Below are 23,410 nucleotides of genomic sequence, written 5' to 3'. Positions count from 1 at the left end.
GTTTCTACAAACTGAAATTATGCAAAAACTAGCCAGTATATCAGGGCTGGAGGAAACAAGGAGGGTCTTACAAGTTAGCTGGTCTACGTGAATAATTTTGACATAACAGTTTCATCTAATCACATAGTGCATTTAGATCTCATCAAGCTTTGGACAATTTCCAGCATATCAACAAATGACTATGCTGTCATTTATTGCCCATTTTGTTATGATGCAAGCTACTCAACCCCATTTCTCTGTGCCCTGAGCCACACTTCTGTTGCTCTACTTAACCGTTTCTTGAATCCTTTACATATCTTTTGTATTTTTAAAAATTATCGCACAATCACATATTTTATATCACCCTTGGTCGGCTGTGTGTTCTGCTTTTCTATTTACTGATCCTTGCCCTCAGTTTTAATTCTCTTTATAATTTTACACGTCACATACACATAAATGCATACTGCACAGACACACGAGTGTAAACGTACATGTGTGAAAATAACATATGGTCATGTAGAGGCTCACCAGATAGTTTGAGTTGTCTTCATGTCTCTAGAAACGGAGTCTGGTTTTATTTAACTCCATTCGGGGATAAGAAAATAGATAGTTGAGAGAAAAAAGGTGATTTTGTTACGTCACACAGACAAAATCCACACTAGAGCTTAGAATTCCTATCTCCAGGCCTAGAAAGTAGCCTCTTCAATTGACAAATTTATTTATATCACCTGCTTATCTAGTGGCAATTGATTAGTCAAACAGCTACCATACCTGTTTTACATACGTGTCGAACACAGCCATATACCACCAACACCAACAACAGGAGCAGCGATAATATCAGCTTGGCAACAAGGGCAATGTGCTCTTTGATTTCCATTTCTTTTTTAAAAAGAACACAGTGATTTAGAAGGACAGCCCCCATACAGCACATTATATCATGTGTAGAGCAAGGACTTGGAGCTCTGATTCAGAAAGCTATGCTATTTTGATTGCAGCATGTCCAGGCTGACAGGATCTCAGAACTAGAGGAAAATAAAAAAAAAGAGTAATTTAACTGGGATAGAAATGAGAAATGTAAGGCACTTAAAATGTTTTCTGCTGCTAAATCCTGCTTCTGATTTGCCTCACATTCATCATTTAACCTCTGAGTCTGCAAATGGGGGTAATAATCTTCCAACCCCTCATCATTCACCAAGGTGCCATAAAGATGAATTTGGTCTACTTCTGATGCACTTAGAGTTCCTTAGAGATTGGCAGTGCATATTAGAGGAGTTTTCAGTAGCCTCCTACCTCTTACAATGAGCAAAGAAATAATTGGGTAGCACCATGATTTTTGAAGCTTGTGTAAATTGTTTCAACTTGATGAAAATTCTTTATTTCATAGCATCATGCTATCAGAATAGTTTCCTGATTGATTTTTTAGTAAATTTGATATTTTAGAGCAGTTTTATGTTCACAACAAAATCGAGAAAAAGTACAAAGGGTTCTCTTTTATACCTCCCCCCACATATGCATAGTTTCCCCCATTTTCCACATCCTCTACTGGAGTAGTATGTTTGTCACAATTTCTGAGGCAACATTGACATATAATTGTCATCTAAAGTCCAGTGTTTACATTAGAGTTAACACTTGATGTTGTACATTCTATGGACTTTGATAAATGCATAATCTCATGTGTTGCTATAGATTGAACATTTGTCCCTCCTTCCCCCCAAATTCATATGTTGAAATCCTAACCCCAAGATGATGGTGTTAGGAGGTGGGTGGGATCACCTTTGGGTGACCTTTAGATTATGGTGGTGGAGCCCTCATGAATGGTATTAATACCCTTATAAAAGAGACTCCAGGGAAAAAAGGTCATTTATTAACTAAAAAGACCCTCACCAGACACTGATTCTGCCAGCTTCTTGTTCTTGAACTTCCCAGTCTCTAGAACCAAGAGAAAGAAATTTCTGTTTTTTATACCCAGTCCTATGGGTATTTTGTTATAGCAGCCAGAACAGACTTAGATATGTCTCCACCATTATGGTATTGTACAGAATAGCTTGGCTGCTTTAAAAATCCTCTTTGTTCTATCTAGTCACCCCTTCCTTCTCTTTTTTGCCCGTGACAACCACTAATCCTTTTATCATCTCCATAGTTTTGCCTTTTCCAAAATGTCATATAGTTGGAATCATATAGTATGTAGCCTTTTCTGATTGGCTTTTTTCACTTAATAATATATATTTGTTTCCTCCATGTCTTTTCATGGATTGATAGCTTATTTCTTTCTGACGTTGATGATATTCTGTTGTCTGGATATATACCACAGTTTGTTTATCCATTTACCTACTGCAAGATTTCTTGGTTTCTTCCAAGTTTTAGTAATTGTGAGTAAAGATTCTATAAACGTATGTGGGCAGACTTTGGGGCTGATCTACATTTTCAAGTCCTTTTGTAAATACCAAGGAGTAGTATGTTTGTTGGATTATATAGTAAAAGTATATATACTTTTGTAAGAAACTTCCGAACTGTCATTCAAAGTAGCTGTACTATTTTGAGTTCCCACCAGCAATAAATGAAAGTTCCTATTGCTCTACATCCTTGTCAGAATTTAGTGTTGTCAGTGTTTTGAATTTTTGCCATTCTAAGAGGTATGTAGTCATATCTCATTATGGTTTTAATTTGCAGTTACCTAATGGCCTATGATGTGGAGCATCTTTTCATATACTTATTTCTAATCTGTATGTCTTCTATGGTGAAGTATCTGTTCATATCTTTTGTTCATTTTTTAATCAAGTTGTTCATTTTCTAATCGCTGAGTTTTAAGAATCAAGTGTATATTTTGGATAATAGTCTTTTAAAAATTATTTTTAAGTTTATTTATTTTGAGACAGAGAGAGAGAGAGAGAGAGAACAAGCAAGGAAAGGGCAGAGAGAAGGAGAGACAGAATCCCAAGCAAGCTCTGCACCATCAGTGCAGAGCCTGATGTAGGGCTCAAACTCACAAACCATGAGATCATGACCTGAGCCGAGATCAAGAGTCAGATACTCAACCAACTGAGGCACCTAGGCGCCCCTGGATAATAGTCTTTTAACAGATGTGGTGTTTGCAAATATTTTTACCCAGTCTGACTTGTCTTCTCATTGTCTTAAAATCCCGATTGATTTTTAAAATTTATCCTACATTATTGTTCAGGTTGTTTATTGGCTTTACAAATCCGTATTTGCATTTGATGCTGAGTATAGAACTTTCTTTGTAAAGCTTAGTTAAGCAGGAGTTGGCAATTCTTCTCATATTGATTTGTATATGTAATATACTATAATTATATTCTAAATAGTGATAAATCAGAGGATGTGATATCCAGAAAGTTTGGGTGGAATCTCAAAATTCTAGTTGTGTTGCAAATAATTTAGAGATATAGCAAAAGTAATTTTGTGAGAGTTGAATTCTCTGCCTTCACGTGCACACCTTCACCTATATAAACATCAATTACTTAGCACAAATATAGGTCTTAAACCAACAAAATTTTACACGTATCCTTTTAGCTTTTTAGAACAAGGCCATATGGAAATCACTCACATTAAATTCTAAGTCTCAACGGCTGATTTGCAAGCATGAGGCTAATTAAGTTTAGAATTAAGTATATTTTAGAAACCTATAGAAGTCAAACTTCTTGGAAGAATGTTTTTGTTCATTATAAAATCAAGATTTGGGTTTGTATTTCTAATCTATAAATTGTCTGGAGGGTGATAAAAGAAAGAGAACCATAGGTCTGCTCTGTACTTACTGATGCTTTGGAAGCAATATCCGTAATACTGCAGAAGACAGCCAATTAATGGCTTTTGTGGTTTGCTAAATGCCTGAGTAAAGTTGAGATGTTTAATAACCACAAAAGCCCTTTACTGCCACTAGAGTCCTAAGACTCCAATTGCAATTCATATTCTATACCAGCATTAAAACTGGTGTAACAAACCAAAGTATAAATCTCTTTTTATAGCATTTTCTTTCTCCTCAAGAGGATTTGCTGATACTATTTTTTAAATCTTTTTTTTAAATTCCTCTTTGTTTCAGTGACTTTGCGGTAAAGAAGTATGTGAAATGAGATGGTCTGCAAAGCAAAGTGTCATTTAAGTATGTGTTTTGTGAAGAAATTATTATATAAATAGATAAGTACACCGCATTTCCATGTGCACATAGCACTCTAATCATTTGTATTTCAGTGCTAGAGTAGGAAAGTAAAAATTCAGTAGCCTATCCTCCTTTGGATGTCTATTGCAGCCTTTTTCATGAGAAAATCATATGGAGACACCTTGGGGATTATTTAGTTGGATTATTATGACCACATTTTCATTTTCCAGCTATAGAAATAGAGCCAGAAATGACTCATTCAAAGGCCCAAATCTCATTTAAGAGCAAAACTTGAATTCTGCCCTCACTGCAATCTTCATTTTCTCATGTCTGGACTGCTCTAAAAGTCTTCTGCAGCAATTGAGTTTCTGCAGGAGAAGCGAATAACATCCCTGCCACTCCAGTCCATCATCCACATTCCTGAGTGATCCTTCCAACACCTGTACATGGTGATACCATTCTGTGAATACTCATTGTCTTGAGAACACAAACCTCCAATCTCCCAACCTTCTCTCCATACACCCTTCTACTATCCACCTCAGACATGATGTTTTAGGAAAATTGGATTATTGTCTCTTCTACCCTGTTGCTTTTTTGTCCTGACTTCATGACATTTAAATCTTCCTGGATTCTTTTTTGCTTCTAACTAACAAATGTCCACCTCCATTCTCCTTTTTGACCCCTAAATGCCTTCATGTAAGGGCATTTATATTCTTTCTTATGATTAATAGACTATGTCTTTTGCCTTCTGTCTCTCTCTCTTTTTTTTTTTTTTGTAAACAGGGTTCTTAAAGACTTGTATGTCTACCCGGAAGACAAGCTACCCATATAGGAGAGAATCATCACACCTTAAAAGTCCCAATTTAAAAAGCCTCCTTGTTTACAAATAATGTTTACTTTCCTTTTTTAAGAATAGAGAGATATGAAGGGAACTCACACATCTTTCCCATCTCGGTGATACCATGATTGAGTCAGTTGCATAAACCAAAATTCTGGGAGTCACATTTGAGTCCATTTTCTTCATAACTCCCCATATCTGATCTATCAGCAATGTCAGAAAATTCTGCCAGTTTTCCCTCTAAATATGTCCAGAAGTAAGCAGTGGATCTTCCTCTCCACCACTCTCCTTGGTAGCAGCAGAAGAGACTGCAGTAGTGAGCGTACGAACTGCAACAATAGTGTCTTCACCTTTCTCCCTGTTTCCACTCTACCTCCATTTTAACCCATTTTCCTAATAGCACCCTTCATGTTCCCTTTAAGATATTAAACTGGTTATTTCACTGTCCAGTTAAATACTCTCTAGGCCATCTAATATACTTAGAATAAAACCAAAAAGAGCCAGTATGATCCAGCCCCTGTCTACTTATCTGACCTAATATCACTCTCTCCTGTGCTTACTAAATTCTTGATATACACGCACCAGAATTCTCTCTGTTCCTTAGGAAGCTCAGCTTCTTCCTGTCTCATTGCCTTTGCCTTCCAGCTACCTGGAAGACTATTGATCCAGATCCTTGCATGTCAGGCTTCTCTACATTCAGGTCACAGTTTGTATGTTACCTCTTCAAAGAGGCTCTGACTGACTTCCTATCTAAACCAGCTTTTCCAAACAGCCCCTCCGTAATGTTGCCCTGTTCCTTTTTATCACAGCATATTATTGTCTAAAATAAGCTTACTTATTCCTTTGTTTGCTTTTTGGTTGTCTGTTTCCCTGCTTTAGAATGTAAGTAAATTCAATGAAGGCCATTTGTTTACTGTTTTTGTAGCACCTAGAACAAATATATAAACAAATAAGCATATTTGCTGTATTTAATATAAAGAGTGTTACTATATTTAATAATAATATATTTTTTCACTGAGGAATGCAATTGTCCCAGATGCCCCTTCCTGGCTCCTGGCCTTATTATGTTTGTTCAGGTTCAATATAAATTCTGCTTTCTATCCCTAGCTCTGAATGATATGAGCCTGCACTGGTAGTATTCTAGATCTTTAGAACAAAATAAGAATCCTACCTTCAAGCAAAGGACAAGAACACTGTAGATAGTATCCAGATGTTGCTTGATCTTGCATTTCATAGGAAATGAAGGAAAACTGAAGTTCCTTTGACTGGTCTCCCCACCTCTTGAGAGCCCATAATTTCTCCAGTTGGGATAAAAGCAAATCAAAGTATAACCTTCATCACGGACCATAGAACTGATGTTGATGAATCCTAAAGCATGTTCTTTATAGAACATTTAAATGGTTACCGTCTTTCAATCAAAGTTTACAGAATAAATCTTAAATCTTAAAAGTGAGTGGGGAAGGCATTAGGGAAAAGTTTGTGACCTGAGTGCTAACTCTCAATACTATTTCTCCCTTGGCTTTGATGAAAGGACTTGACAGACACAAGTATCTTGGTAGGGAAACTGAATGGTCTTGAAGTACCTGATACTGTATGTGATTCCAAGAAAGCAGACATTATCTTTACTCTTTGAGATGCAGAGTTAAAGAAGGAAGAGATCCAAGGCCTGAAAGGAGCCCTAAAAACAGACCATCAATCCCATGTTTGAGGGGATCTGGTGGCTTCCTGCAGTGAACCTTTTCTACAGAATAATTGATTCTGACAGCCCGCCATGTATGTTCATTATGTGGAGGAAGAAAAGGGGGCTGCCTGTTTCAGTTGACTTTAGTGCTCTTGAGGAGAGCTATACACATGGCCTGTGGAACTAGGGAATATTAGGAGAAGCCTGAGGACAGAGAGCTGTGCTGTCCCGGTTCAGAGAAGCCCAGCATGTCAGCTGCTCTGCATGAGCCCATGACAGCAAAGAACCCAAGTCTTCCTCACCTGATGAAGAGGCTCCAACTCAAGACCCATTCAGAGGCTGAACAAACCCACCCACAAATAAACAAATATGATTTACAGTCCATTAAAGGACCTTAGTAAATTGAGGAAGAGGAATCCAGCTGAACAATTCAACAGACAGTTCCTATTGAGGCAGAACTAATGGAAGCAAGGAAAGGAAGAAAGGATGTACACCCAATCCCTCTAACTTCAAATCAGTGTTCTTTTCACTTTGCAATTCTAATTTCTTTCATGAGGCTACTTGGGAACTTTCACATCATATTTTGATGTGTCTTCAAATACTTTTTCATTGTATTACATTCATATATCACAAGTCCATTTCTTCAGTCACTGATCGTGGAACTAAAGTTTTTCATCAGGTGTTTGTTGCTTTCCTTTCTTGAGTTTTCAGTAGCTGAACTCTTTAGTTAGCATCCTTCACCTTAGCTGGATACTCTCACTCCTGCTTGCCTCTGCTCGGCTTCTGTCCTACATTCACCTTTCCCAGCTACTAAATGAGTCTGCTCTCTTCTAGTATAACTTTTTTTTAAATGTTTACTCATTTTTTTGATAGAGACAGAGCGTGAGTAGGGGAGGGCCAGAGAGAGAGGGAGACACAGAATCCGAAGCAAGCTCCAGGTTCTGAACTGACAGCACAGAGCCTGACACAGGGCTTGAACTCAAGAACCGTGAGATCATGACCTGAGCCGAAGTCAGACGCTCAACCAACTGAACCACCCAGGTGCCCCCTGCTCTCTTCTAATTCAACAGTTGAAAAAGTAGCACTTTAATTATTTTTAAGGGCTAATCTACTGTAATGTGATTAAATGTTCAGGAAGAATACTATACAAAGTTTTGTTTTGTTTTTTTTAAAGATTAAATTTGGAAGGAACTGGTAACTGCAAGCCAAATAAAAGGACAAGTTTAAACAAAAAGGCATGTGCAGCATATTTTATACCCTTCTCAAAGAGCTTCAAAAAAGTTGCCATGACTGAGTAGGTTGTTGTTTCCCTGATTAAAACACTCAGAAGGAATCATCACAATGTTTTCATTTGGGAAAAAACAAAGAACTTCTAGGAGAGATTTTCTCTAACACTTTTCTTTCTAAAACAGAAATGTAGAGTTCAACATTTTTTAATAAAACAAAGTAGAAAGGTAGTAGCCACTAAAAACATCATTATAATATTGGGAATAAATCAGTTTTCAAGTCTAAGAAGGCATCTATCCTTGCCTAGAAAGAAGAACAATTCATGAACAGGTGTAGGGATCTAGTTTTCTGTATTCACTTAAGTTCTGCTGGTTCAGGGGCTTTCCTCTACTGTGTCTCCAACACCTACATCAATGTCTGACATGTACTTGCTGCTCAAAAAGACATTAAATAAGTAAAATGGTGATTTATTTAGCAAAATTCCTTTAAGCACTTTAAAAAATCTGGTTGGTTAGATGCATTTTTACCACCTTGAATATATAAATTGTCTATGTCCAAGGAAGGCCCAGAATTACAAGGTTATTAATAAAAATCACCCACATGTGCCATATTCTATCAACGTTTTTCATGCACAGAATTTGTACTCTCTTCTAAATATATACTTGTCATGCTGATTCTTTGCTAAGAAGAATTTGGACCCATTTGATCAATGTACTAATAACTATCATCAATTCTGTGTTAGCCAGAAGTTTGGGGTTTGTTTTTGCATCCCTAAATTAAGGTTGATATGATATGCCAAAGTATTAAATCAATGCCTATTTTAACTTAAAATTGAGAGAGAACTCCTGTATCATGTGTGCAGTAAAGTTGCCAAGGAAATTTGCAGAAAAAAAATGTCATTTTGGCTCTGTTTAAACAAATGGAACTTGGTATTTTTAGAATAACAACCCAAATCTCTCATTTACTGTTATCTAAATATTTATCTATGACCCTAAATCCACCCTAAGGTAGTGGCTGATTCTTATATGCCGGGATGGGTGAAGTAATGACACCAAATACGTAAGTCAAATACACCCAATTACATGAATCCTTTGGTGCTCATTCAAAAGGTCTTGCTTCCTAGACCTCATATATCTGTGGCTGATGTTTGCTAAGGTAAAATAAAACAAGAGAGAAAATAAGCCAATAATCCTGCAAAATATCTACCTAAAATATGTATAATTATTGTCTTATTCTTTGATGATTTTTATATGGTGTGCAAAATTACTTTATAATGGGGAAAAAGAAAAAATCTTGAATAACAGAAGTTGCCATCCATAGTGGTTCAAGATACAAAGTCCACATTTTTACTTTGTGATATTTGATGTCCTTTGGTGAATAAGCTTTATAAAGCCTTTATATAGACCTTATGCAGAGTCATGCACCAAACAGATTCTTAATAAATCTAAATTGACTGTTCTTTGACCACATTTTGTTAATGAGGTTTTCTGGTACCACGCCCGGGCTGATTAAAACTCATCCTGCGTTGGCTAAAAGATGTTATCTAATAGCCTAAGATGTTTTGCTAAATAATATCCAGCACAGCACTGGTTGTTTTCTGAAAGAGCTTCCTACCCATTCCAGTCCAGCTACAGATTTGATATTGGCACAGGACCCATTACCTCCCGCACTTTCTTGTTTATTACTCTAGTGAAAGTGCCCTAACCTAATTGTTTGTAGGGGCTTAGGAAATCCCAGATCTCTTTGTCATGGCCCAGACGGGTTACAGTCTGCATTTCATTCTCCCCTGATGTTGTCTGACAGTCTTGGCATTGGTAGAGCCAAATATACGTTCACATGTTACCAGTGGTTATAATCACAGTTTTAAATGTGCAGCGCCAATGCCCATCAGAGTCTGAGAGGAGGGAATTTGGCAGGAAAATGGTCCCTCACTGTGCCCCCAGGTAGCCTATCTACACCTGTCATCACCTGGCATCAATACGCAAGTGAAATAATCTTCCCAATTTGTATGTGGGCAAAATGCCATCATAACAGATGGACATGAGTGTATGTAACTGGGAAATTATGCATATACATTAAATATGCAGACTATGAGCATGAGTCCTTTCTAGGAACATCCAAACATCTGTCTGCTCTGAGCTTTTGTGTATATTGTTTACACCATATGCCGTCACGGTGGGAGGGCTTTGTCGGAGATGCGAAAAGGAGCACTCATGAATTTCATGGAAATTTGTTTCATAGGGCTAATTTGCCTCACCCTAAGCAAAAGGAATATAGAACAAGTATTGTGAATATCTTTGTTATTATTTCAAGACAGCAATTTTTAAAAACTGATTTTGGTAGCAAACAAGCGAAATTTTTGGACATTGTAGGAAAATAAAATTAAAATTTGAATCAATTCTAAAAATGTTTTTGTATGATATGCATGTGTTATTTAAGCCTTGATAGATTCATTCAAAAGTTCACTGTTACGACCCCTTCTGTCTGAACCCAAAGCTGCAGATCAAACCAATCAGCATTTTTAAAGCAACTTAGTTTGTCTTCAAGGTAAAGAGTATTTTTAGAGTGCGTATGATTTATTTACTGCTGGTATAGCCAAAGTAGTAAAGCATTCTTTATTATTTGAAGTGTGGAATCCCAGGCCTGGAATCTTTTTTTTTTCTTATGAATATAATTTATTGTCAAATTGGCTTACATACAACACCCAGTGCTCATCCCAACAAGTGCCCTTCTCATGCCCATCACCCACTTTCCCCTCTCCTCCATCCCTCCATCCACCCTCAGTGTGTTCTCTATTTAAGAGTCTCTTGTGATTTGCCTCCCTCCCTCTTTGTAACTATTTCCCCCTTCCTTTCTCCCATGGACTTCTGTTAAGTTTCTCAAGATCCACTTATGAGTGAAAACATATGGTGTCTGTCCTTCTCTGACTGACTTATTTCACTCAGCATAATACATTCCAGTCCCATCCACATTGCTGCAAATGGCATGACTTCATTCTTTCTCTTTGCCAAGTCGTATTCCATTGTAAATTTTTTTTTTAAGGTTTTATTTACTTTTGAGACAGAGAGAGACAGAGCATGAACGGGGGAGGGGCAGAGAGAGGGAGACACAGAATCGGAAGCAGGCTCCAGGCTCTGAGCCATCAGTCCAGAGCCCGACGCGGGATTCGAACTCACGGACCACGAGATCGTGACCTGAGCTGAAGTCGGACGCTTAACAGACTGAGCCACCCAGGCGCCCCATATTCCATTGTATATATAAACCACTTCTTCTTTATCCATTCATCAGTTGAATCTTATTTAAAATAATAGTAAGGTTCATCTGTAAGTATAACTTTCATTTTTTCTTGACAAGAACAATTTTATAATATGAGGGTTAGCTTTATTTCAAAAATTTTGAAATATTCTGCTTTTGCATACAAGTTAAACATATAATATTTTATTTTTAATATTTATTATTTTATTATCTCATCATTTATAATAAATCATATTTAATATTTTATCTATTAAATTATCTATATTATTATTTATTTATTTTAAGTGACTGGAAATTAATTTTCCCACTTTTGTTCATCCTGAATTGTCATAATTGTACCTTTCTTTGTCCTTTATGAACTTTATCACATGCTTAGGTAATTATTTTTCTATATTTATGTCTTTATCTCTCAAAGATCTCTTAATATTATAGTAATAAATGAAATAATATCATAAAATGAAAGTTTTCATAATTACTATTTATAAACTTATATTTTTACATCTCAATGAATATGTTGTTAGCAAATTGGGCATAAAAATTGTAAATGCCGTAAAACTACAGCCACACATTCGTATGTATACATATTTCATGACCCCAGCACCTTAGAACTCAATAACACCAGGTGAACTAGGTAGTGATATATTTTTGATAAGATAACATTTGCAAGGTAAACTTGGAAGGTTTTGTTTGCTCGTGTCATTAAGATTTTATATAACTAAAGTATCAGCAACTCATACCACAGTTAAATGTCCAGCTGGATATACTAGCTTCAGGTAGACTCAGGTTCTAGTTATGAAAGATTAATTCAAAAATAGGTTTGTGCTTAATGAAGACTGGAAGTAAGCACTATAATAAAAAATTACAGATTTTAGGGTTTAGAAAATTATATTTGTTATAAAACAATACACAGAATATATTCAGTCTAGGAAGTTACTAGTATCAACTATTCCTACATGCAGACATTTAAAAAGTTCTTTTCCATATTTATTTGAAACATGTAGATGCTTCATTACTATAAATACAGAAGTGTGTATATTTTGGTTGTCTAATTAGACAAACCTGAGTTTATTAAAAGGCCTGGTCACTTAACATTTAATGATCCAAACACTACAGTTAATAAGTGACATCTTCAAGGATACAAATTTGCATTAAAAGTAGATTAGAAAATTCTAATCACTACATTCTTTTACTAATCTCTTATACAATCTTTGTGCTTCTATTATCATAAATATGTGTAGATGACTCTCATATTTACTCTCCCTACCCAGATCTGAATTTCTAAGATAACCCTTACTGTCACTTTGGCATTTTATTTATTTATTTTTTTTTAACGTTTATTTATTTTTGAGACAGAGAGAGACAGAGCATGAACGGGGGAGGGCCAGAAAGAGAGGGAGACACAGAATCTGAAACAGGCTCCAGGCTCCGAGCAGTCAGCACAGAGCCCGACGCGGGGCGGGGCTCGAACTCACGGACAGGGAGATCGTGACCTGAGCCGAAGTCGGACGCTCAACCGACTGAGCCACCCAGGCACCCCACTTTGGCATTTTAAATTTAAGCTGATTAAGACCAAATATAAATTCTCCACCTCTACACTTTTTTCCTCATTCCTTCTTTTATCTTGTTAATGTTCTACTTCTAGCCATCTCTGCACCTTAAATGTCTTTTGTCCCTACCTTTCCCAAATATATCATATACTTCCCAGTTGAGGACTCCTACTAAATTTTTTCGTGGATGCCCATTTTCTTTCTCTGCTACCCCATCACACACATGTACCCACAGTTTTTCATTGTTGCTGCAGTTTATCTGCACCTACCAAGTTGTTCTGACCTCCGGCCCAAAATATGTTGATGACTCTTTCATATTGTCTTACTAAGTGAAGTGTTACAAAAAATTGGGCAACATACAATTCATTTTCTTAAAAAATATCAATCACCACCCTTTATGGTAATCAATAATCAGTTCACAGTTCACATTTAATCTGTATATGACCATTTTTAAGTAAGAGAATGGCAAGCACTCCAATTTAATCAGAGCATAAGGTGTGTTGAACAGAACAGGCTCCACCAGCATTGACATTAATGCATTTACCAAAGCTCTCAGTTTTGTAATCTTAGCAAACTTGGTTTTGTTAACATTGTGTATGTTGGTTTGTGTCCTTCAAGCAGCAGATGCCAAGTTGGGATTATACACATAAGGATTTTGTTAGGGAAAATTCTCTTTAACACAAAATAAGAAGGGAGCCAGAGAATGCTGGAGAGCCCTCACACTACAATATCTGACCCAAAGGAAAGAGAGGTAGAGGGGCCTCGACTGCCCTGGTGCAATGAGATTAAAACAAGTTCAGCAAGGCTGTCAGGGAATCCTTCAGGTATAGGAAGACGGGTCTTGTGATTCCCAAGAATGGGCCTATTTTAGCATCTTGACCACATTTAGCCACTGACTAAGAGTCACTCATGGGGAGCATGGCACTGGGGACAAGAGGTTTCAGAACAGAGCAACTGGAAATTTTAGTCAATTACATCTGTAATTGGAGGTTTGTATTCTCTTGACCACCACAATCCTGGAAGATGATCCATTTCTCAAAACAGAATATCTAGTTAAGCTCATAGAAAACCTGATTGTATATCATTATATATCAATAATAGTTGTTTTACTTACACTAAGAATTAACCTGCAGTGTCAAATATTCTTGTTAAAAAATAAACAGATTCTCTGCATGTTAGCAGATTTCTTTCTAGGACCTGAATTCCAATCTGCAGTTGGATTGGTGAGCATAGACTCTGAATAAAGTGTTTTAAGTGGACAATTCAAACTTTAATGACACCAGGGTATGACATTAGTTACATTTCCCTCCATAGCAGGGCTACACATACCCCAAATAATATATAGATCACATCTGGGTCTAAGCACCCTCCTTTGGACAGGACAGGGAAAAGACTGCTGAAGTATGCCCCTCTGACTTTGGTCTCTCGTGTTCCATGCTGAGCAGTCCCCTCTCTGTTTGTTAGCTTTTGCACAAAACAAACGACCACAATGCTGGCTTAAAGCACCACTTTATTATTTATTTCTACCAGTTCCGGGGGTAAGTAAGTGATTTTTTTATGGTCTTCATCAGCTTGACTCATATTGGATGGCCTAGGATGACCTCACTCTTATGTTTGGGATAACAGATGGGACGGTGGGAAGGAAGGGGTGACTGGAGCCTCTCTCCACATGGTCTCTCATTATCCAGGAAGCCAGCCTGGCTTCTTCACCTGGTAGCATAAGTCTCCAGTGACAAGAAAGGACAATCTCCGGTATGGAAGGACTTTTCATGTCTTTGCTTTTGTTACATTTCTTGTTCAATTGACTAAGGCAAATCACATGGATAATTCCAGAGTCCGTGTGATGCGACCTATCCAAGGTATGCATTCAGGGAGGCCTGACCAAATTGGGAATTATTCTTTCCTGCTCTCTGAATAAGTTCCTCCTCTTTCTTCCCTATTTTCTTCTCAGCCTCATCTTCCTCTTCTTTAAGATTACACAACGAATAAGACCACATCCACATTATTACATTTTCTGATTCTGGCATAAAAGTAAATTTTTACATAAATTGAATTCATCTAAAATTTCTAAATTTTTAATTGTTTTTAATTTTTTTAAATGTTTATTTTTGAGACAGAGACAGAGCATGAACGGGGGAGGGTCAGAGAGAGAGGGAGACACAGAATCCAAAGCAGGCTCCAGGCTCTGAGCTGTCAGCACAGAGCCCGATGCGGGGTTCGAACTCACAGACCGTGAGATCATGACCTGAGCCAAAGTCGGACGCTTAACTGACTGAGCCACCCAGGCGCCCCTAAAATTTCTAAATTTTTAAATTTCATTGTTTCCAACAATGGTCTCTCTTTTTACAATTTTTAAAGACCCTGAGAATTCATGGATTTTCCTCAGATAAGAAATCACACAAAGATTCTCTTGCAAATTAGGAATATTATGTGGGAAAATTATGGAATTAATTTTTCATTTTATTTATGGAATTTAATGGCTGGTCAGCTCACTCAGAAGTGGCAATTCATCACACTCCCCGATCCTGATAAAATAACGGACATGTATATTCTTCCGTTTGGTGGTTACTTGAATGTGAAAATTAAGAGGTATAAATTGAATATATGTGACTTCTTAGAAACTGTAATTTTCTACTGTGTAGTTCTTCTGTCAGCCAGCTGTGTTCAGCCCCTTATGAGGTGCTGAAGAGAATGAATGTGAAAGCATCATGTTAAAAATCAGAAAATTTATGCTTTGGAGTGACTAGTACTTTTCTTGTAATCAAGGCAGTTTTTGGAGCATGAGATAAAGTTGTACATTAGAAATCCTTATAGGTTGAATGCATCCCTGCCTTTTTCTAAACAGAGGTGTGTGGGTGAGTAGCACAGTTTTCATGTAATATTACTGTTAACGTATATATGCAGAGGTAAACTGGCAACATTTGGTTAAACGATATGTTTGTTTTTTGGGTCCACAGCTAGACTTCCAACATGATTTCTGTCAGCCTGCCCTTCACAAATATTTCTAGTGTCCACTTCTAGTCACCTCTCCAGCACTAGAAAATTCAGCAGATTGATTTCACTTAAACATATGTTTACTGAAAAAGAATTTAATCAGATTAGCCACTTGGTAAAAATAACCACTTATTCAGTTTTGTACTATTCAAGCAGGTGTGTGTGTGTGTGTGTGTGTGTGTGAATAAAAGGAGAAACAGGTAAGACTGATATTTGTCTTTAAAGAGTATTCACCTTTAGTGCCTCACATCCATTCTTTGGTCCCATTGAAATGACTGATAAATTTCCACACTGACAAAAGATAAAGGTAATCCCTTTGACTTTGCTAAATCTCTGGTTATCACTACGAAATTTGCCTTTTGCTATGGCTATCTTTCTATCAGCCCAATGCTAGAACACATAGAAAATTCCTTACTTTTAAATATTGTCCATCAAGCTTGTTGGATTGCACAGCTTCTCAGTTTTCTGAAACTCTGCTATATTATTTGCACTTCTTTATGATTTTAACACAGTGTCTACCTCGGGCCTTGAGATTGCACCTTTTTGGTTTATGCACCAGGAGCTATTTGAATGTCATGCAGTCATTCGCAATTTACACATATCACCCCAGTAGAGTTGTTTTTCAGTAATCTTTATGTTAATCATAACTGTGGTACATTCCAAGATTTCATTCTATATTGCTGTCTTTCCTTTTCTGGTTAACACATCAAGTGATATCCCAGCACATTTCATCTGATTTCCTGCTGAGTATTTCCTTGATAAAAGAAGCAACTTCCCATTTCTCTCTATAAAAATAGGAATTTAAAGTATATACACTTTTACATCATTTCAGATTTTCATAGACAAGGCTCCAGAAAATAGATGAAAAATGTCCTTTCATACTGTGTTTGTTCAGCTCTAAGATCCCCATGCCCCATTTTAACTGATCAGGTCATGTTTTTTGTTTTTGTTTCCCTAGGACTACAATGATGAAATTCGTCAGGAACAGCTACGTGAATTATCTTACTTAAATGGCTCAGAGGACTCTGGTCGTGGCAGAGGTATTAGAGGCAGAGGGATCAGAATAGCCCCCACAACCCCTTCAAGGTACATTAGCTCTTACTTGAAATAAATTAACTGTAATCAAGGATGGCAAGCCTTTACTGATCTGCTCTGTGCCATGATCATAGCTAGGAATAAACAACATCATCAACAACCACCACCACAACAAAAGCAAGGACAGTGAATGCTTATATAACACATAGGAACTTTCATAAGTTAACTCATCAAATCTTCCATGCAGGGTTAAGTATTATTCACAGGTGAGAAATTGAGGTACAGAAAGGTGTTAAGAATATGCCTGAGGTTACACAAGCAGTCTGACTCTAGAATTCACAGGTGGAACTCTAACCAGCTATCCTAAGAAAATCAGAGGCGCAAACCTGAGACTTTCTTCTTTGTGGTTCTGTCTCCAGGATTAGGGCATGCAGATGATACAATTATTTGTCTTTTTCAACCAGGATGACCTTGCAGGAAGAGAAAGCTATACATTGGTCTGTGCATTGAGTGGCCCTTGAATTGATAGTCATTCTGGATAGGTAGAGACATAGGTGATGATAGATAGATAGACATTTAGATAGACAGGTAGATAATACTTATACCACCAGTCCAGAAAGCCAGAGCACACTTCTTATATGGCTGATGGTAAGAGTATTTAAAATTCAGTTACATTTGACTTTGCAATGTCCTTGGTCAACAGAGAAGATTTTACTTGATATTCACTTTCCAAAAATTTGGCATCTTTCTGCATCAGAGTTTGTTTTGTACGATTCTGAATTAGTGAAGCTTTCAACAGAAAGCATTGGTTTGCAAAGAGATAAAGCAAAATATACTAATAGCCTTCATGCACAGACTGTGTAATTCATTCTCTTTACCTGATTATAGTTGGGCTTCAAATCTCTAAAAGACACAGGTCTAGAATATTAATTCGTACATTGCATAGAAATCATCTTATGAGATTTTAGGATACTTTGCTGATTCAATTTATTTAGTAAATTATGTCCTAATTATTGTTGACCACCAGTGTCAAAAAAAACACTGTTTTAACATTTAAGTCATAAATGCCTCCATTTTACAGTGAATCGGGGGAAAAAATTAAAAATGATAAATTTCCAAAAAAATATATCAAGGCAGTAACTATTTAAAGGTAAATTCTGGCAATTCTGAAATTTACATTTGACTAAAGGAAAAACTTCTGAAAATCTGTGAGAGCTTATTATTGCATTTTTATCTCTAAAAATGAAAAAAAAAGAGCTCTCTGATGCTGATAAAGAACATTTTTCATTGCTAAAATTTAATGTGACATACTTTTTTGTGGACGTACTTTTATGGAATAAGTCATTTATAAAACCTTGTACATTTCTAACCTCATCATGATGGGTTGTGAAATGACATCATTGCAGGTAATCTTAAGTTGATTAAATCATCTGCTTTAAATAACATAGCTGTCACTTTTGTGATTCCCAAAATACCAAATTTTGTAGTTTTACGTGATGTAAACTAATAAATATTTAGAAAATCTACAGAGGGGACAAGTTTTTTTCTATCCTTTTTCTTTGAAATTGGGACCATCTTTTAAAAATAATGCATTAACCTGCTTTTTAAGATTATAAAATCTTCATATTATTAGATTTTGTTTTCTTATTGAAGTTCTTTAATGTAATATTATATTTGCATACTTGAGTGGACCCTATAAGATTTCAATTTCAGTAAAGCTTTGTTCTAACATATTAATCTCTTTAATGATTTAATAAAGAATAGTGCTTTGTGGTCCCGATTTTTAAATGTTAGAAGAAAAATTTCCTTGAACATTTTTGGTTTTTAATATCCCATATATATCATACAAATCTAATACTACATATGTATTATGGGAAAAAAAGATAAAATTAATGTTGGAATTTAAACCTCACTTCAGTGCAATATTGGTATCATTAATGTATTAACATTAATGAAAGTAAATAGACCAGAACTCTGTTGTCTTTTATTTCAAACCACATGATGGAATGTATCTACAGTTAAAAAAAAGAATAAGGAAACAGTTTTACAAAACAGAAAATCATATTGATTAGAAAGTTCTTGAAAACATGAGTTAATGGATGCTAATTTGTACATACTTATGAAATTATGACTTTATTAAGTTATTCAGTTATATTTATATTAAAAAAGAATGGTGCCTGGGATATTTGAAAACTTCTATAATAATTTGTTTAATTAAAATGATTTACATTGCAGCAAATATATCTATGAAAACTACCTAATCCTCCAATCATTATGCATACCAGAGAACAAAGCATTACATCTATATAATAATTCATAGTACATATTTGAAGAATTAAGATATTTGACATCTCTGATGCACTTCATCACTATATATTTAGAGCAAACTGTGGAATATAAAACATTAGGGGCAGATTTTGAAGGCTTTTGTTCATTAATTAATGAGAATTAATACAGAGAACTGATGGAGTTTGTTGAAGAAAGGAATAATCGTATTTGTTTCTAAGAAAGACTGCTCAGTCATTACTGTGACTGATAGAGAAGTAGAGCAATCAAAGAGAGACGGACATAAAGACCCTGATTTATGGCAGGGAAGCCAGTGAGGAGACAAGTCCATTATCCAAGACAGAAATGCACAGCCCTTGTATAGAGATACAGGGCTAGATTAGAGATAAGAATTTATAGGAATTAGTACTGTATTAGATGTTGGAGAAGAAAGAGTGGCCCACACAAGGATAACTCTTTGACATCTAGCTTAGTTAGAGATTAATGACATCAAATAAGATTTGGTGAGGGACCAAGTTAAACAAAGACTATAGTTATTCCTATAATTATCCAAGATCTATGGATCTAGTAGGACCTTGAGCAGGTGACTTGTACTTTCTGTGACTTGTTACTCAACCTTCAAAGTATCTTAGAAATGTCTACATGACAACCTTGTCAAGATTTTTGAATTAGATGATACATATAGGGCAGTGCTTCCCAAATTGGTCTACATACTGGAATCACTGAGGGCTTCCTGCCATTAGAGGTTGTGATTTAACTGGCCTGGGGTGTGGTCTGGAATTTGGAATTTTTTGAAGGTCTTCAGGTAAATTCTGAAATGCAGACAAGTTAAGGAACCTCTGATAGAAGGCATATAATCCAGGATATGGCATGTGTTAGGAAGGAAACAGGTAACAGTCGTCATTAGCCTTAGAGAATGCAAGGGTCCAAAGAGGGCATTTTCCAAATAGTAATCCACAGTGATAAATATAGCAAGTTCAGTGAAATGGGGACTGTAAATGAATCCAGTGGATTTGTTACCAGTGAAAAGTTACTGGTAATCTCAGAAAGAGTATTTTCAGCAAAGTGGGGAAGCAATAACTAGATTGCATTCAGTTCTGGAATGAGCAGGAGGTGGAGTATTGAGAATGGAAAACTTTTGAGAAGTCAGAAAAATGAAGAATACTGTAGTGTAGACTCAGCCGGGGACAGTATCCTAAAATAGATGATGTGAAACTTCAGCTGAATTGGAGAAAAGAGATATGAGATTAAAATTCCAGGGAAAGAACATAGTGTACGGAGGTGATGAGTCAGATTCAGGAAACAGGTTTTCTAGGGCTGTGTCTGGGACACAACTGACGGAGGAATAGGATGAGAAATTAGATTTGATGTGAGCATCATATAATTTTAAAGCAGGAACAGTTGTTACAGATTGAGAGATCTGATTTTACCCATTAGAAAAAAAAAATCCACCTTAAACCCGGGGAGTTATAGTTCTTCCTTGTGATTATTCATTAAAATAAGACTTGTGAAAATCATTTACTACCCACACCTGGACACTTTTGAGAATGTTAAAATGCTAAACTAAACAGGAAGCTAGGACAGCAGTTGTATATCAGAATTATTCTGGGCAAACCTGGATGTATGCTCACCCTGCTGAGGAAACAGACCCTTGGAGGCCCAGTGAAGGTAAAATTGGTCTTTACATCATTTTCCATAGATGTGTTTTATATTTTGATGATAATATAGTATATTGTGTTCTCAGCTATTGTTGTGTTTGAAGTGGGCACTGGGCCTTCTGGGTCTTTTGTATTTCACCTTCCCCAATCTAGGAGAGCATTCTCTATACATTAGACTTACAATAAGTTCTCTGATAATTTCTCTATTCATCAGCTCTATAATCTATTTAAAACGTTTAAAAGCTTTACCAGCATTCTTACTGTTCAGTCACAAAAGCTCATTTTCTGCAAGCAAGAAAGAGCCAGCTGACTGCTATTCATAGCAGAAAGCCTAACCTACATCCCCCATCTGTGGGTACAGCCAAGCAGTGTGATTGTTGACATCCCAATGATCATCATTTTTCCCAAAGCTTTAGTGTTCCTGCTGAAAGCAGTGCTTTCTGGAGGCCAGCCTTTCAGACATAATAAAAAGTGAAATAACCATGCTTTTGCCCAAAGACTTCAAACACTCAACCTTTCCAAAGGCCTTGGAAAACCATAAAAGTTGGCTGCAACCATTTGATCTTAGGCTTTTAATACAAGTTACTTTTGTGTCAAGCACTGTAGTACAGAGCATTCAGTCTATTCTTTTATTGCAGAATCCTAATGTATTTCACTAACACCGTAGTTACCATAGGAAAATAAATTATATTAGTGACTATACCAGTTCAGGGGGTTGTATGCATGATGACAAATCAGTGACAATGAGTTCCGATTTCAATGACCTTAAGCTGAAGCTACTATAATAAACAGAATGATATCACCATGCTTAGAGTTCCACATTTTATTAAAGTATGAAAGCGCACACAGATTTTTTTCATTGTAAGTTACAACGTTGCACTCACTGTCAATAACTTCCAACATGGAGGAGACATTGACATTTAGCAGCTCAGTCTCATAGATGGTCCAGTGAGCCATACAGGTTTCCCCTGCTATCCAAAAGTAGAATATTCCTATGAAATATCTCATAAGCTGAAATGGAATAAAGCAAAGAAGCAATTGCCATTAATTTATATGCAAAATTTTTGAGTGCTCTCAGACCCCTCAAAAAATGACCTCAGGCTTTTCTGATACCTTAGGATACATCTTGCTAATGGATGCACAAAGTAAATGGAGATAAAGCACAGATGCTCACACAGTTCAAAGCCCTGGCAGGTTGATGGTAAGATGCTGAGTGTAGTACCAGGGGAAGGAGCTTGGTGGCTCCACTCTCGCTGCTTGGGGTGCGCACTGGCCCTATAATGGCTCGCTAAAAAACAAATACTGGGGCGCCTGGGTGGCTCAGTCGGTTAAGCATCCAACTTCGGCTCAGGTCGTGATCTCACAGTCTGTGAGTTCGAGCCCCGCATCGGGCTCTGTGCTGACAGCTCAGAGCCTGGAGCCTGTTTCAGAGTCTGTGTCTCCCTCTCTCTCTGGCTCTCCCCTGTTCATGCTCTGTCTCTCTCTGTCTCAAAAATAAATAAATGTTAAAAAAAAAAATTAAAAAAAAAAATAAAAAATAAAAAACAAATACTAAACTCTATTTTTGTTTTTCGCCTTTTTCATAAAAGCAGAAATCCCCTTCTGAGATCTTTCAGTTAGCGAAAACAGGTGCTAAAGTCAGTCTTTTGTAAAAGCAAAGTGGCATAAGGTGAACTTTTAAAAGGCAGAGGATACTTACATGTTACCAGAAACTCTGATTTGGGTCTTCTTGGCAAATCTGGAATAAAATGAGAGTGTGTTGGTTTGTGTTTGGTTGTTTGTTTGGTTGTTTGGTTGGTTTTCTATAGTAAAGTATTTGATACGATTTTCATTATAAGTAAGTCATAGATAGCATTTACAAAATTTATTCTACTATAGACGTCAAATGCTTTACATCCTCAAGAGTCTCAATCACACACACACACACACACACACACACGCACATGCATACAGAAATAAATTTGGTTTTCTTTCCATCAGTGTAGTCTGTTTTAGTCTGTTTCAGTCTCTCTCATCACTGGATTCTCATCTGTACATGACCTGTTCCTCCTAGGGGCCGTGGGGGCGCCATTCCTCCTCCCCCCCCACCTGGACGGGGTGTCCTCACCCCTCGAGGGACTACTGTGACTCGTGGAGCTCTTCCAGTGCCTCCTGTAGCAAGAGGTGTCCCTACTCCACGAGCCCGCGGAGCACCGGCTGTGCCGGGATACAGGGCACCCCCTCCTCCAGCCCACGAGGCTTATGAAGAATATGTAAGTACCCTCGAGAAACCCATTGTTAGGAAGATCTCAATTCATTGGGTAACAAGCTAACCCTCAAAGACATTCATATACCATGAATATAGTAGATGATGTTTGCTGCAGAAGGCAAACGTCATTTGCATCAGAAGTTAATCAGTGCATTTAAACAAGAGCTTTTTTTGAGAAAAGCTTTTATTTTACAGGGACCATGATTGTTCGTACCAGTTAAGTAGCTTGCATTTTAAGAATTTTCCTATCTTTAGAAGATCAATCTCAAAAGGGAAATAATTATGAATACAATGTAAAATGTCTGAATATTCAGAAGCTTCTGGAACATGTTAAAGACTAGCATAAAACCAACTCGGCAGTATTTGACTATTATTATATTATAAACTTTGGTAATAATGTAAGACCATGTGGTTTGTCTTTCACTTAAATATCCTTGCTCTGTCTTTCACCATATGAAACATATGGAATTGGCAGATATGAAGAATTAAAAAAATATAGAATAAACAGAAGACATGTAGTGTCTGTAAGCAGTCCCCTCGCTTCCCAAGCA

General features: G+C 36.8%; 1 protein-coding gene across 2 annotated transcripts in view; it reads left to right on the top strand.

Annotated features, from left to right (window-relative positions):
* KHDRBS2 (KH RNA binding domain containing, signal transduction associated 2) overlaps positions 1-23,410 on the top strand; it is a 590,557-nt gene that overhangs the window by 376,352 nt on the left and 190,795 nt on the right. For both annotated transcript variants that reach the window (XM_042985303.1, XM_042985304.1), the window contains exons 5-6: positions 16,591-16,718; positions 22,665-22,863. In XM_042985303.1, the coding sequence (XP_042841237.1) occupies positions 16,591-16,718; positions 22,665-22,863 (327 nt within the window). The remainder of the gene's footprint in view (positions 1-16,590; positions 16,719-22,664; positions 22,864-23,410) is intronic.

This window comes from Panthera tigris, chromosome B2 (assembly GCF_018350195.1).
Source record: "Panthera tigris isolate Pti1 chromosome B2, P.tigris_Pti1_mat1.1, whole genome shotgun sequence".
Taxonomy (NCBI): domain Eukaryota; kingdom Metazoa; phylum Chordata; class Mammalia; order Carnivora; family Felidae; genus Panthera; species Panthera tigris.
This window is presented reverse-complemented; position numbering and strand designations above follow the sequence as displayed.